The 16,029-nt window shown below is 36.6% G+C and overlaps 2 protein-coding genes and 1 pseudogene across 2 annotated transcripts; 1 reads left to right on the top strand and 2 right to left on the bottom strand.

Moving 5' to 3' along the window:
* Positions 1 to 573: 573 nt before the first annotated feature.
* Positions 574 to 4,381, bottom strand: LOC132177252 (histone deacetylase 19 pseudogene; annotated as a pseudogene).
* Positions 4,382 to 5,420: 1,039 nt separating this feature from the next.
* On the top strand, positions 5,421 to 10,261 carry LOC132177173 (methylthioribose kinase). The gene is made up of 6 exons (XM_059589412.2): positions 5,421 to 5,734; positions 6,309 to 6,618; positions 7,239 to 7,413; positions 7,509 to 7,710; positions 9,098 to 9,312; positions 9,875 to 10,261. The coding sequence occupies exons 1-6, from the start codon at positions 5,549 to 5,551 to the stop codon at positions 10,041 to 10,043; spliced, it is 1,257 nt and encodes a 418-aa protein (XP_059445395.2). The 5' UTR covers positions 5,421 to 5,548; the 3' UTR covers positions 10,044 to 10,261.
* Positions 10,262 to 10,811: 550 nt separating this feature from the next.
* Positions 10,812 to 11,495, bottom strand: LOC132177108 (uncharacterized). Its single transcript, XM_059589328.2, has one exon. It carries the CDS (start codon positions 11,493 to 11,495, stop codon positions 10,812 to 10,814), a length of 684 nt encoding a protein of 227 aa, XP_059445311.2.
* Between the last annotated feature and the right edge of the window lie 4,534 nt (positions 11,496 to 16,029).

Below are 16,029 nucleotides of genomic sequence, written 5' to 3' on the forward strand. Positions count from 1 at the left end.
TAACACCCTTAAAAAAAAAAAAAAAATAAAATAAAATAAAATAAAATTCTAAATACAGTAAATGTAACACACTAGACACAGTTGTAGGTTCTGTGCAATCTATAAACCTCAATATTTTCCGAAAACAGACATTAAAATATATTTAGAATTTAAGAAACTAAGTCATAGAAATGTAGATTACCTTCTTTGCTTTTGGAGGAGAAAGATCAAGCGAAATGAGATTGTTTTCAGGTGGGGGTGGCTGGTTCTCGAATAGGATTCCAAACAAGTGTCTTCCAAACGGTGACAAGAAGGCTGGAATCCTAGGGGAAGGTTCCAAATATTACTCAATTGAGTGTTGATGATTATAGTTGTTGGAATATTTTATATTTTCTAACTTAGGTTTATTAATATTTTCCTTAACAAGTTATTTATCTTTATGTTAAAATATTTTTGTTCTCCGTTATTATATTTCCTTGTAATGTTTATTATATTATTTAATTAGTTTAGGGTTACTTGATCACTACTCATTGTCTCTCTATAAATAGAGAGTTATGTAATATTGTTTGACATAGTAAATATACAAGATGTAGCTCATACGTCTCTCTCTGCTTCATCCCCATGGTGGATATCAATATCCACATATAAAACATGCTTTGGAAGCTCAGTATCATGAGGTCTTTCCTGGAATTGGACACTGGGTGTATGCTGAAGCTTTGAGAGATTATTAAGAAGCATAGCCCGTATATCATCCAATAATTGGCGTGAATTCTTATTTTCCATGTTACTTGGGGAAAACACTCATAATACTCATGTTATGGCATCTTATGATCAACTTCCACTCCAAGTGCAACCCCTGTCAGCTTCGTAGCACCAGCATCAAGCAACATTTCGAATAGTATAACCACCCCCACCCAATAGCAATAGTGGGACATTAAACGATCTCATAAATCTGACACACTATGCATGACCTTTGATAGAAAGATTGAAGCATCCTAGTCTGTCCCCAGATAAAGAGTCAGCACCACACTGGAGAACCACAACACCAAACCTAAAAACTTCCATCACCTTTTCAATTATTGGCTTGAACAATGGTAGCTCTTGTTATCAATCCCATCATCTAGTGGAACATTAAGGGAGTTGTTACGTGATTGCGTAACTGACCGAGTAACTCGAGCTTCGACAGGATAAGAAGCAGGATCTTGCTTCTTATTCTTACCTATGGTGCTAACTTGGGAAAATTAGCATAGGAAATTGGAGGTTCCTGGGCCTCTTTCAAACAATAGAGTTTGAGAATATAATTTGCATGTCTTCTTATTAAAAGATCTCCTCTTTAAATAGAGGGAACTAAATCTTCTTGGAATTGAGTTCTAGAACTTAGAATTCAACTCCTACAATGACACTTACTCATTCACGTGGAATTCAATCCAGTGAGGATTATTTGTAATTTAAACTAATAGAGATAACCTAAGACTTGAAAACAAGATAACTTGATAAGTGCTGCACTATTATCAATGCAATATATATCCTAACTCAATTTAAATAAAAGACTCCAACTAATAATAAGATAAAGCAAAGCATAAACCTAAGGATGTTATATCTTAATTAAAAGACTCTAACTAACGAATCCAGCATGCAAGACTCCTTCTCACTTTCCAATACCTCCTCTCAAAACATTCCTCCCCCCTTTGAACTGTCCTTGTCCTCAAGGACAATTCTCTGGAAGTTGTTGCTGCATGATAGGTTTGGTTGATGTGTCCATTTATGATGGACCCACCCGATCTTCCTTCTTTTTGCCTCTCTCTCCATCCTCTTCTCTTCCTCCAAACGGTGCACAAGATGTTTGAGGCCTCTTAACTCCACCTTTCGGTTCTTCCATGAAAACTTCATCAAGAGTTTTGCAAAATCCCAAAATATTGGTCCAAGCGTGCGTAACCACTGAGTACCCAAAACTACCTCACATGCATCCATGTGTAATATGAAAAAATCCACCGTGAATGGTTCTCCTTGCAGCCACAACGTTATCCCTGCACATAGACCTGTGCAACTAATTTTGTCTCCACTATCTACTATAACGTGCATCTTTCCAATGGGTTTTGGTTTCAATCCCAATCTGTTGGCTATTTGTAGATTGAGAAAGTTGTGAGTATTTCCCGAATCCATCAAAACGACCACTCCCATTTTTCCTAGATACCCTCTCACACGCATTGTTTGTGGGTCGGTTGTTCCTGTTAGTGCATGTATTGAAATAATCGGTTCCACCCCCATCACATTTGCATCATCGTGGACCTTTTCCTCTTCGTTTTCATCCTCACTCAGGTATACTCCTTCGATGACAAATAATTTTTTACAACGATGCCCCGGAACAAACTTTTCATCGCAATTGAAACACAAACCTCGTGTTCTTCGTTCTTGCATCTCGGAGGTAGATAGGCGACGTGTTGGAATAATTTCTCCCTTGTCCAGATTTGAGGGAGGCAACGGAGGAGTTGTCTCCTTTGGTGTCATGCGCTTCTCGTTTGATATTGGAGGTTTCTTCAAACTCCAATTCCTTGCTTTATACAATCTGGCGAGACCGATGGCTTCGGTTAATGAATTGGGTCTGCCTGCTTGCACCTCTGTCCTCACTGTTCCTTTAAGGCCGCTGATAAAGCACCCTAATTGGTGCGAGTTTGATAACTTGCCAACGTGACTAAGAAGTTGTTCAAATTGGGATTGGTATTCCCTCACAGATCCGGTCTGCTGCAATTTTGTAAGGTCGCCAAAATGATCTTCGAATATGGTTGGGCCGTAGCGTATGTGGAGTGCCTTTTTTAAAGAATTCCAGGTTGGTATCTCCTCATCTTCCTTCCACAATTGATACCACAATTGAGCCTCCTTTTCTAGGTGATAGGCTGCCATTGGTAACCTCTCTTCTTCGGTTGTTCTTTGAAATTCAAAGAATTGCTCCACTCGGCAAATCCAGCTTGTAGGATCGTCCATCCCATTATACTTTGGGAAATCCAGCTTGGCTAATTTCGGTGCCATGGAATTTTGGTTTCCATGGTGTGGCTTGTCACGAGTTCTTGTTGTAGAATTTTCCCCATAATTTTTTTCTTCTTTGGACAACCTTCTGTTGATCTCCATTATTTCCCTGGAGTTCTCGGATAGCATTTTGGCAGATTCCTTGGAGTTCTCGGCTTGAACTCTGGCAGTTTCATTATTCTTCTTTATCATTCCTTCGAACATGGTTTGAAGGTTGGCGAGTTGTTTTTCCATCCGCTCCATACGTGGATCGGCCATCGGGATCGAACTACGCTCTGATACCACTTTGTTACGTGATTGCGTAACTGACCGAGTAACTCGAGCTTCGACAGGATAAGAAGCAGGATCTTGCTTCTTATTCTTACCTATGGTGCTAACTTGGGAAAATTAGCGTAGGAAATTGGAGGTTCCTGGGCCTCTTTCAAACAATAGAGTTTGAGAATATAATTTGCATGCCTTCTTATTAAAAGATCTCCTCTTTAAATAGAGGGAACTAAATCTTCTTGGAATTGAGTTCTAGAACTTAGAATTCAACTCCTACAATGACACTTACGCATTCACGTGGAATTCAATCCAGTGAGGATTATTTGTAATTTAAACTAATAGAGATAACCTAAGACTTGAAAACAAGATAACTTGATAAGTGCTGCACTATTATCTAATGCAATACATATCCTAACTCAATTTAAATAAAAGACTCCAACTAATAATAAGATAAAGCAAAGCATAAACCTAAGGATGCTATATCTTAATTAAAATACTCTAACTAACGAATCCAGTATGCAAGACTCCTTCTCACTTTCCAATACCTCCTCTCATAACAGGAGTATAGTATTTCTCTTTTCCATATCCAATATAACATGGAACATTAAGGGAGTAGTTTGTTTGAAGCATCCAACAAACTTCCATCACCTTTCCATATATATTTTAACAACAGTATCAATCCGACCATCGAGGAGGCTGGAATCCTGGGGGAGGGGGATGGGGAGGAGGCCTGGAGGGGGAGGGTGTGACGTTCCACATCAACTAGGTATGGAGATAGAAATGTGCTTATATGTATACTTACACCCTTCATGATAATAACGCGTTTTAAAGCTGTGATGGTCATAATCCCATCAAAACTCCACAGTTAATCGAGCCTATGAGAGAGTAATATAAAGATGAGTGACATCCTAATAAGTCTGGTTTAGGGGAGCCAACCAGGCCTAAAAACTTCCATCACCTTTCCAATTATTGGCTTGAACAAATAATGGTAGCTCTCGTCATCAATCTCATCATCTAATGGAACATTAAGGTAGTAGTATTTCCTTTTCCCATATCCAATATCCAATGGAACATTAAGGGAGTAGTTTGTTTGAAGCATCCAACAAACTTCCATCACATTTCCATATATATATTTTAACAACAGTATCCATCCAACCATTGAGGAGGCTGGAATCTTGAGGGATGGGGGGAGAGGCTGGAATCCTGGGGGAAGGGGAGGCTGTAATCCTAGGGGAGGGGGCTGGAATCCTAGAGGGGAGGGGGAGAGGCTCAGAGGGGGAGGGTGTGACGTCCCACATCACCTGGGTATGGAGATGAAAATGTGCTTATATGTATACTTACACCCTTCATTACAACAATGGGTTTTAAAGCCGTGATGGTCATGATCCCATCAGAATTCTGCAATTAAGCGAACTTATGCAAGAGTAGCATCAAGACGAATGACCTCTTAAGAAGTCTGGTTCGGGAGAGCCAAAAGCGAACAATATTATATGTTAATGAGGTGTGGTGTTACAAACGATATTGAAGACATTGTCCAGCCTGAGATGGGGGAGCATGCATAAAGCCCATGAGTGTCACTAGCGGACACTCGTTGGGACGTTAAGAATGGACTAATCCCATGAGGGTCGCTAGCGGAGACGTTGGGTCCTAAGATGAGTGATTGTGATGTTCCACATCGCTTAGGTATAGAGATGAAAATGTGCTTATATGTATACTTACACCTTTTATGACAATAATACATTTTAAAGCCGTGATGATCATGATCCCATTAGAATTTCACAGTTAAGCAAGCTTGGAAAGTCTGGTTCGAAGAAACAAAAAACAAGCAATATTGTGTGTCAATGAGGTGGGCCTGGTGGGGTGCTATAGAGGGGAGGAGGCTGGAAAATTGGGCAAGAAAATGTGATGGGCCTAGTGGGCCACTTTGCCTTGGCATAGCCTCTCAGCTTGAGCCCCTCAATTTTCATATCCCCTCCTCCTTGGGTGGGGCTCATAGGCCTGTAGAAAATGCCCACTCTATCCTAAGTGGGCCCGTATCGGTTCCTTCTATCATCAAAGAACAAATAGCATTTAGACAAGTCGGCATAACTTTAGCTTGAAAAAAAGGCTAAAGTTATGTTCCTCATTTTCGACTAGTCCTAGAAACGACCAGGTTCAACGAATCCGCACCATTGATTTTTGTTTGTGTTTTCCTCCAATATAACAAAGTCCACTCCACTCTCCTCAGCCTGTCACGACTCACGCCTCGTCAGAAACCCCCGAGTCCCACTGTCCCTCCACAATGGCTTTTTCGGAGTTCAGGTCGCTGGACGAGAAGTCCCTGATCGAGTACATAAAGGCCGAGCCCGCCCTCTCCTCAAAGCTCGGCAGCAACCTCGACGACATCAAGATCAAGGAGGTCGGAGATGGCAACCTGAATTTCGTCTACATCGTTGTCGCCCCGGGCGGCTCTTTCGTCATCAAGCAGGTGTTCATTTTTTCCAAAAATTTGATCTGTTTTTTTGGGGGTTATGGATAGGCGAGCATTTTGTTGGTCATGATGTGTATGTTTATTGTTGATGTAGAATTTGGTAGATTATTTGGATATTTTGGGTACAATAGCAAGTAATAGTATGCTGTTACCTGTTATGTGCGGATTGAGGAATGGTTTAGTTTGTTCGACTTGGGTGTTGTTTTGTTGCATTTCATTTTTCTTTTTCTAATCTTGGAAATGGGTTTATTGAATTTTCCAATTTGAGAAGCAGAACCAAAAGGAATTTGAACAACGACGTTGAGATGTGAAAGTAATTTACTCTTGGGAAACATATTGAATTCCAGAAGACAAAAAATGTAGCATATTCTTATGGTTAATGTATTCCAATGTTAATGAACTTTTAGAAACTGAAATAACTCTTACAATCAAAAAATTCTCACACATTCTCAAAACATGTATAGAGCCTGGTTAATTGCTAGCTAAATTCATGGTGTTTTGTTACTGTCAAAGTATGTACCTGGACCCTTCCATGTGTTACGGTTTAGCACTTGGTTGTGTGATTCTTCAGGCCCTCCCATACATTCGATGTATAGGGGAATCTTGGCCGATGACGAAGGAACGGGCATATTTTGAGGCACTGGCACTGAGAGAGCATGGTCGATTTAGTCCTGAGCATGTGCCTGAAGTTTATCATTTTGATCGTACTATGTCTTTGATTGGCATGCGGTACTTGGAGCCTCCACATATAATTCTGAGAAAAGGGTTGATTGCTGGGACCGAGTACCCCTTGTTGACAGAACACATCTCGGAATACATGGCAAGGACTCTTTATTTTACATCCCTCCTTTACCGTTCCACCACGGAGCACAAACGTGCTGGTATGTGATATCTATATTTTCTATTTCATATTTTGCCACTGAGGTTTTGTCCTCAGAATGCGTACTTTATGTTTATGTTGGATTTGCAATGTTCTATATTTGTTTATTTTCTACGTAAGGAGTCTTTATTTAACAATATGACTATGTCTTTCCAGGATATCTATAATTACGACTAGGTATGGTTTACATTTGCAAAATAACATTCACGTTAATGTTTAACTTGATGTTTTGGAGGTGCTGATGCATTTATGTATTTGGGTTTTGAATCCCATTAACTGGGTTGCTTTAAGACTGATTGAGGGTGAGAAGAGTCTTGTTCCCTCTTCCCCATTTTGTGTTTCAGCCTAGGTGTGTAAGATTAGGTCTTCTAGAGGTTAGCCTGAACTTTAGTCTGGAAAAGTGATCACAACTTGTCCTGATTTGCTTATTTGCTTTTTACCTGTTTGCCCTTACCATGAATTTATTTTCTACAACTTCTATATTTTGGGTTTGATGAGTGTGTATTCAGAGCATGATTGTCTATCATGATTAGATGTATTTTATTGGTTCTCTACTTGTAACGGTCATGCATATTTATATGGTTTTTATGTTGTAGTCTGACTGATGCTTGCTATATGCAGTTGCTGAATTTTGTGGGAACGTAGAGTTATGCAGGCTCACTGAGCAGGTTGTTTTTTCTGACCCTTACAAGGTTTCTCAATATAACCGTTGCACTTCCCCTTATCTTGATCGCGATGCTGAGGCTGTTCGGGAGGATAATGTTTTGAAGCTTGAAGTTGCTGAGTTGAAATCTAAGTATTGTCCTTTCTTTGTTGTTTTCTTCTTTATAAAATGTAGCAGTTCTATGATGTCTAGTGTCTTATGATGTTGAAGAGTTGCCTTTCCTCTAGGTTCTGTGAAAGATCTCAGGCTCTTATACATGGTGATCTCCACACTGGTTCTGTCATGGTTACTCATGAGTCGACTCAAGTTATAGATCCAGAATTTGCATTTTATGGGCCTATGGGTTTTGACATTGGAGCATTTGTTGGAAACTTGATTTTGGCATTTTTTGCACAAGATGGACATGCTGATCAAGTAAATGACAGAAAAGTATGTCCTGATCTTATAATTGCCTGTCTTTATTTTTATACTTGTTATTTTATGACTCCATTTGTTTCACTTTAAGATATTTGATGGTGTAATGGCTAATTTAGTAAAATAATTTACATGAAAGATAATGATTTTCCAAATGTATTTTCTCTTACTTGTTGAACTTTGAAAATATGTTGACAATTTACCAATTAGTGTCCCCAAAATGCTGGATAAGAGAGGAGGATATTCTGGGGAACATTGGAAATGATGCTCCTTAAGAGCAAAGACCCCTTTCTTTTGCGACCAATATATCCATAAGCCATTTTACTCCTAAAGGACTCTGTGAATGTGATTACAATCGAAATTACTTCACTCTGCCAAACAAACATCAAATGTTACTTTAAATGAAAAATGTTGTCGATCAACAATTTTATGTCGAAAGAATTGGAGCCTAAGATGTTTTAGGTTTTGTGTCTTAATCTTTTATGTCGCTGCAATGTTTTTCTTCGGATATATTTTGAAGAAAGTCTTGGTTGCATATGATTGCTTTGATCTTCCTTATTTCTTTTAAATAGTGTCATTTACCTGCTATATATATATATGCTTTTTTTTTTTTCTTTTTTTCTTCTTTTTTTTTTTTTTTTTTGTTTTCTATGTCTCCAGTTGCATTGGTAGTATATCTGTGCTTTCTAGTAGATTTTTATTCTTGCTGGACTATTATCTGGAAATTTGTCTACCTACAAGAGTTATTTTTATTTGTATGCTGTGTTTTGAAAACCTTACTACTTATCTAATTAATATTATTGGATATATCTTTAGCAATTCGATCACTGAATATGGTCCCTGTTAGTTTGTTCATCAATATGCAACTTAGAAGTACCTTGCAATTGGTCCATTTTCTTCTGGCTTACGTATCTAGTGTCAACAACTGGAGTTATGTTAGCATAAGCATCTGCTGTTCTAGGCTCTAGCCCTAGGTAATGAGTTGTGGGTGTTCAAGTTGAAGGTGACAAAATTGTCTCTTGAAGAGAACCGTACAAGAAAATTGCAGAAATATGAAATGCATTTAAGCCAATACTAGTGAAGTTAAAAGACTTGATCTGAATGTTATTGTGGTTTGTAATCAAAGATAGCATGCAGAACTTGTGATCACGAGTTGATAATAAATGGATGGGCTGTTGGAAAGAGATGATTACTGATTTGTATGATGCTTCGACTCTTTTGCTGTAATATCTTCTTCTTTTGGTGAAGTTCTTTGCATTTGCTTGTTTCTTATGAAACTATCCATTGCAGTTTCCTTGTATGGAAAGCATGACTTATAGCCTGGCTTGGAGTTTTTTACTTATTACTTCTCGTTCTTAATTTATTGTTAAGAGTCATCTCTGATATTCACATTATTGTGCAGACGTATAAGGAGTGGATTTTGAGGACAATTGAAGAGACATGGAATCTTTTCCACAAGAAATTCATTGCACTTTGGGATGAGCACAAGGATGGTTCTGGTGAGGCATATCTTCCCGCAATATATAACAATCCTGAGCTTCAGCGGCTTGTACAAAAGAAATTTATGGAAGATTTGTTCCATGACACCCTTGGATTTGGTGCTGCCAAAATGATAAGGTAACAAGACCGATTACAGATTCTTATGTTTCACTCTATGTTGCGTATCTGGGTGTAAATTTTTCAATAATTATTCTTTCCACTGCTTTTGAAACTTTAACCACATTCACCGTTTAGAATTTACATTCTTAATGCACTGGGTTTTGTGCATCTCTTGAAGACCGTAAATGCTAATTTGAGTCAACATTTTTAACCTGCAGAGCCAAAATTTGAGTTATTTCTTTCTGATTATACTCTATAAAAATCAAACAAGCTGTGTCACCATATATATATATATACATATATATATAATCATTTGCCAGACTGTTTCACCAATCAACTGGGATAAAGGTCATTTGCCCTTCTGAATAGAAGAATGCTTTCTTTAATATAATATGTGCCATCTAATCATTTGCCGGACTGTTTCACCAATCAACTGGGATAAAGGGCATTTCCCCTTCTGAATAGAAGAATGCTTTCTTTAATATAATATGTGCCATCAGATTTAATAACCATATTCTAATATATTTTGATTTTAAATCCTATAACTAATGTTTCTCTTGTGGCATATTCTGATTGACAGGAGAATTGTTGGAGTGGCACATGTTGAGGATTTTGAATCAATCACTGATGCTAGCAAACGAGCAGAATGTGAACGCCGGGCTCTTGAAATGGCAAAGCTGCTTCTCAAGGAAAGGAGAAAATTCCAGGCCATTACTGAAGTTGTTTTAGCCATTCGAAAACTCCAGTGATAGTTTACTTGGATATTTTGGGTCTTCCAATAAAGAGTTTCCTAATATTTTGGTGTTTCTCTTATATACTTTCTGTGTATTTGGGTGCGCTCTTTTGTGTTTCAATGAATTTCGATTACTTATAAAGATCGAAAACATGTTTGTTTAGAATGAACTCTTACTATTTCTATCCAATGTACAATGTTAACACGAAATAAGATTTGATCTTCTTGGTGCTATCGTCGTTGCTTCAGTGCTGTGAATTATGTTTATCCATCCTCCCCTGCACATGAAAGTGGTGGGTGGACTTGTTGATCAGTCTTTTGAATTGTTTTGTTAAAATGCTTATTAGGGAGCCAGAGAGCTTTTGTATTTAGGTAGCTATATATTGAAGGTTTTATTAACCATTAAATGAATCAGACTGTTCATTTTCTTAAGACACCATCTGTATCTGCTTAAACATGTTGGGGGCTATCCACGTCAGCATGAATATGCTAGTCCTCATACTAAATTAGTTGCATTTGATTTACCTTTGTAATAAGCGTTGGTTACGTATGTAACGATTGTATTAAGAAGGTTCAAGCATGCATATATAGTTCATTAAACACGATAAAAACGAAAAAAAAAAAAAAAAAAAAATCCATTAATTAGAAAATTCAAAAAGAAGCTATGTAGTACTAGGAAAGGCATTATAAAGCAATCATCTAATTAAGCAAATTTATTTAGATGATAATGCAAGATACAACATTTTACGATCATATTAATTAATAAGCTCTTAACTAGAACCCTTTAAATATTCCCATACTTTGCTTTGTAGTCACTCCAAAGCTGATCAACAGACTTCCCGAGCAACTCAACAAAAAAAGTAGAATTATAAGAACTCTTCGACTTCTTATTCAAATCAGCCACGAACCCATTTCTAAGACTATTGCAATAGTCCAAAAACCGAGCCGTAACATCGTAGCCACGGTCCCATTTATCACCTTTCCCAGCCTGCACCCAGTGGCTAGGGGCATACCCTGCCTTCAACCTCACGAAATCAGCAATTCCTTCAATCAATTCTCCAGGAGTCAACCCTTTTCCATCCCACTGCCAAATATGTGTCGTTTCATGGTAAATAACCCCTGTGAATTCCCTTTTCAAATCCCCCGAGTAGCCATTGATATATCTTGCGCTAACATGGATCTCGTTGTTGCTAGCATATGCAACTCCATCCATGTCGTCGATAAACAAACTCACTTTCTGCACATTCTTTCTGTCCGCACAATCATCTTCTCGGAAAAGCCTCCATATGAATTCCGTGGCAGAAATCAATGTTTCCTTACCGTATACGCATCCAATATCTTTGTCGAAGCGAATCCCGCCAGAAGTGTTCCTGGCGGTGTTGGTGACTACGTAGTCAACTGCATGAATGCCTTCAATGGCTGCTAGGGTTACAAGGAAAGAGAGGAAAAACATCATGCGGTGAGCCATTGTAGGACTAGGCCAGCTGTAGTGCTAGTTGTTTTTGCTCAAGAAATGCAGAGGTGGTGTATGATTTATAGAGAGTTTAGACTTTTGAGTAAATTGCAAGGTGGTGTTCGCACTACTTGCAAATTAAAATGAGCATTTAAAAGTTTCTTTTCATTTTTTTAATACTAATGAATTTTCAAAGGTGGTAATTCTTACGACTAATTTTCTGATCTATTTCTTTTCTGGTACGTATATGATTTAAGTTTTGAATTGAAGGTCCCTTAATTAATATGAGTTTTTTGCTTGGCCAATTAATTTGAGCTGGGAAATTAATTTTCTCCTGATCATCAACACAATGAAAAGGCTGAGTTTATCTAGAAAACTGAGCAGTTTGGAAGGCCACATTTATTTATTTATTTATTTTTTTTGGGAAAATGCAGTTTACCTCCATGAAGTTTCAAGGGTTTTTCAATTTTAACCCAAAAGTTAAAAAAATTGGCAATCTACCCCCCTGAAGTTTCAAAAATTGGCAATTTAAACCCTCCGTTTAATTTTTCCGTCTAAATGAACGGAAATCTATGAAATTACATCATTACCCTCAGGCTTTTTTTTTAAAAATTTCATCCAATTTAACGGAAATTAGTAACGGAAGGTTTAAATTACCAATTTTTGAAACTTCAGAAGGGTAAATTGCCAATTTTTGAACTTTGGGGTTAAAATTGAAAAACTCCTGAAACTTCAAGGGGGTAAACTGCATTTTTTTCCCGCCCCCGCTTTTTAATTGAATAAGGAAAAGATTATAGGAGAAGATCTTTCCCATTTCTAGTCCAAATAGAAGAGATAATAGGGGATCCAAAGGCCACGTTTACTTCATACACAGAAGAGTGGGGAGCCAAATAAGCGAAACATAATTTGTGTGAAGACAGTTTGATTTCTGTTTTAGTTTTAATGTTTTTTAACAACAAAAACCAAACTGTTTTCACACAATTGATAATGGATGATCGAGTGTGTTTGGGAATTTACGAAAGGAGACTTATTTAAAAGAGGACAATAGAAAATAAATGAAATAAATCAAGAAAGAATCGAACGGAATAGAATGGATAAGACTATTTTTATTTCCTTTTTGTGGATATTAAGTTAATTAAGATTAAAAAAAAAGAAGAAGGAAAAACACATGATTTAATTATTATATCATTTGTTGTTCGTTTATTTTTGTTTTTGATTAATTAATGGAGACTAAAAAAGGTATTCCACTTAATTAATGAGACGAATATGAATTTGGTTCCCATTTCAGAAAAACCCAAATTAAAAAAACGCCAGAACGGTAGGTTCCAATTCTAATTCCCATCCTAATTAATTAGGAACCGTTTAGTAATTGTCCTGATCAGAAGCTAGAGTTGGACAAATTATTAAGTGAAGTCTAATGACCGGCCGTCTCTAGTAAATTCAAATAATCAAAGTGACAAAAGGAACAGGACAAATGGTGCTCTATATAATCCAGATACGCCAATTTTTTAAATCTCTTGATCGAGCCCTGTGTTTTTAGCTGGTGTTAAATTTTGGACTTCTTTCGTGGAGTACCTAGCACTTCCCTTTGCAAAATTGCCAAAATACCGGGGCTTTTGGCACAAGAAGAAACTCCACGAAAGAAGTCCAAAATTTAACACTAGCTAAAAACACGGGGCTCGGTCAAGAGATTTAAAAATTGGTGTATCTGGTTGCATTGCCAACCCCTGAATCTTTGTTTTTTTTTTTTTTAAAAAAAAACAGTATTTTGGTAATTTTGACACTCAGTTGTTAGGATTTAGGAGAAAAATCTAATGCTGCAAAAAATTGAAAGTTCGATATACTAAATTAAAAGATTTTAAACTTTAAAAGAAGGGTAAAGTCCACTTAACCTCCTCAAATTACCACCATAATGACAATCTACCCCCCAAACTATCAATTGTGACAATTTACTCCTCAAACTACCAAAACAATGATAATGTGCCTCTACTTTTAACAAAATGGCAAAATTACCCTTACTAAAATAAAAACAAAAATACTAAAATTTATTTTTTTTTTCAAAATTTTAAGGGTATATTTTTGTCTTATTGAAAATTATATAGGGGTAATTTTGTCACTTTGCTAGCATTGGAGGGGTACAATTTCATTGTTTTGGTAGTTTGTGAGGTAAATTGTTGTAATTGATAGTTTGTAGGGTAGATTGTCATGGGGTGGTAATTTGAGGGAGTTAAGTAGACTTTACCTTAAAAGAATAATTGCAAAAATAATAAAAATTAAAGGAGTTTTGTAAATTTTCTGCTTATTTTTAATTTTTATTTTGGTTGAACATTAATGCCGTTTCATTTTTCCTTCAATTGGTGTGAATGGACTAATATTCCAACCGGTATTAATACAAATACAACCGTCTATTAATTTGTTTACGTGACAATATTTATTTCGTGAAGACCAGGTTCCTTGTCTTCGGCCCTTGGGCACTTCATGCACATATGTAGAGGTGTGCACATTAATTGTTTATCGCCTACCGACCACTTATCGACCGCTACTGAACTGTCACCGACTGACAACTGACTTTTGGCGATCGGTAAGCGGAATAAAAATACTGTTTCGATATCGGTTTGATTCGGTAGGTGGTAAAATTTTTTTTTATTAGTTAACTGACAATTAACCGACTTAGCCGATTTTTCAAGTAAATTTTGAATTTTATCTGATACATTTCTTTATTGTGTTTGTCCAACTTATTTAATTTGTGGTTGTCATTTTGGTTCATGTTCCATGAATTTACTTTTTCTTTTCATTTAAAAAAAATATTATTTACTAATTTTGTAGTTACAAAGAAATTGATAAATCCTAACATAAAAACTTGTGATCGACAATTAATCGACTTAACCAACCACCAATTAACCGAAAAAGTTGAAACTATTCATTGTTGGTATGAAATCAGTTAATTAATCGACTTAACCGACTTTTATGAATTGGTAGGTGAAAATGCTCATTTCGACACCAACCGAACCGAAACTCACACCTCAAAATTGAACATCTGGTCGCAGTTGCGTAATTAAAAAATATTTTCTTCTTTTCTTCTTTGCTTTTATTCTGGACTATGTATGTATATGGACTATTTTGGGCCTTTTCCCTTGCTACAAGTCAAGAAATACGAGCACAATTTGGGAAGAGCTCAGAGTCTCCTGTTCCCACCGGCCGTCACTGCCCTTACAAATTACAATTGCAAGTAATCAAACCATGATGCAAGTCCACATCAGGCTTAAATGATCTTCATATATTCGAATTCCAAATTCACAGATACAACTTGATGCTAATGGTAAAATACTCTTTGGGAGAGATTTCACCGATCAAAGTAATATTTATTTCACAAGTGTCTTTATTTTATCATGATCATAAATTAAATCGACACCAATTTATTAAATCTCTTGGGCCACGTGTTTTTAGCTGTTTGGACTTCTTTTGCGGAGTACCTAGCATTGCCCTTTGCAAAAGTGCCAAAATATTGCGGCTTTTGGCACAAGAAGACACCCTCGAGAGAAGTCCAAAATTTAACACCAGCTAAAAGCACGGGGCTCGAAAAAGAGATTTAAAAAATTGGTGTATCTGGTTGCGTTAAATTATGATCAACCCTGAATCTTTGTGTTTTATACGTACACTAGATTAAAAGATTTTAAACTTTAAAAAGATAATTGCAAGAATAATAAAAATTAAAGGAGTTTTGTAAAGTTTCGGCTTATTTTTAATTTTTATTTTGGTTGAATATTAATGCCGTTTCATCTTTCCTTCAATTGGTGTGAAAGGACTAATATTCCAACCGGTATTAATACAAATACAACCGTCTATTAATTTGTTTATGTGACAATTTTTATTTCGTGAAGACCAGGTTCCTCGTCTTCAGCCCTTGGGCACTTCATGCATATATGTAGGAGTGGGCAGACTAACCGTTTATCGCCTACCAACTACTTATCGACCGCCACCGAATCGTCACTGACCGACAACAGACTTTCGGCGGTTGGTAGGCGGAATAAAAATACTGTTTCGACATTGGTTTGATTTGGTATGTGGTAATTTTTTTTTTTTTATCAGTTAACCAACAATTAACCGACTTAGTCGATTTTTCAAGTAAATTTTGAATTTTATTTGGTAATTTTCTTTATTGCATGTGTTTGTCCAACTTATTTAATTTGTGGTTGTCATTTTGGTTCATGTTTCATGAATTTACTTTTTCTTTTCATTTAAAAAACATATTATTTACTAAATCTATAGTTACAAAGAAATTGATAAATCTTAACATAAAAATTTGTAACCGACAATTAATCTACTTAACCAACCACCAATTAACTGAAAAAGTTGAAACTGTTCATTATCGGTATGAAGTCAATTAATTAATCGACTTAACCGATTTTTACGAATTAGTAGGTGAAAATGCCCCTATCAACACCGACCGAACCAATATTTACCCCTCAAAATTGAACATCTGGTCACAGTTGCGTAATTAAAAAAATCTTTTCTTCTTTTCTTCTTTGCCTTTTTTCTGGACTGTCTA

The sequence above is a fragment of the Corylus avellana genome, chromosome 4, assembly GCF_965113065.1.
Source record: "Corylus avellana chromosome 4, dhCorAvel1.hap1.2, whole genome shotgun sequence".
NCBI classification, from domain to species: Eukaryota; Viridiplantae; Streptophyta; class Magnoliopsida; order Fagales; family Betulaceae; genus Corylus; species Corylus avellana.

Excerpts from the sequence above, each read along its gene's own strand:
- LOC132177173 (XM_059589412.2), top strand. The coding sequence starts at position 5,549 with ATGGCTTTTTCGGAGTTCAGGTCGCTGGACGAGAAGTCCCTGATCGAG. Across the intron at positions 5,735-6,308 it reads GCTCTTTCGTCATCAAGCAG|GCCCTCCCATACATTCGATG; the intron begins GTGTTCATTTTT and ends GTGATTCTTCAG. Across the intron at positions 7,414-7,508 it reads GTTGCTGAGTTGAAATCTAA|GTTCTGTGAAAGATCTCAGG; the intron begins GTATTGTCCTTT and ends CCTTTCCTCTAG.
- LOC132177108 (XM_059589328.2), bottom strand. The coding sequence starts at position 11,495 with ATGGCTCACCGCATGATGTTTTTCCTCTCTTTCCTTGTAACCCTAGCA.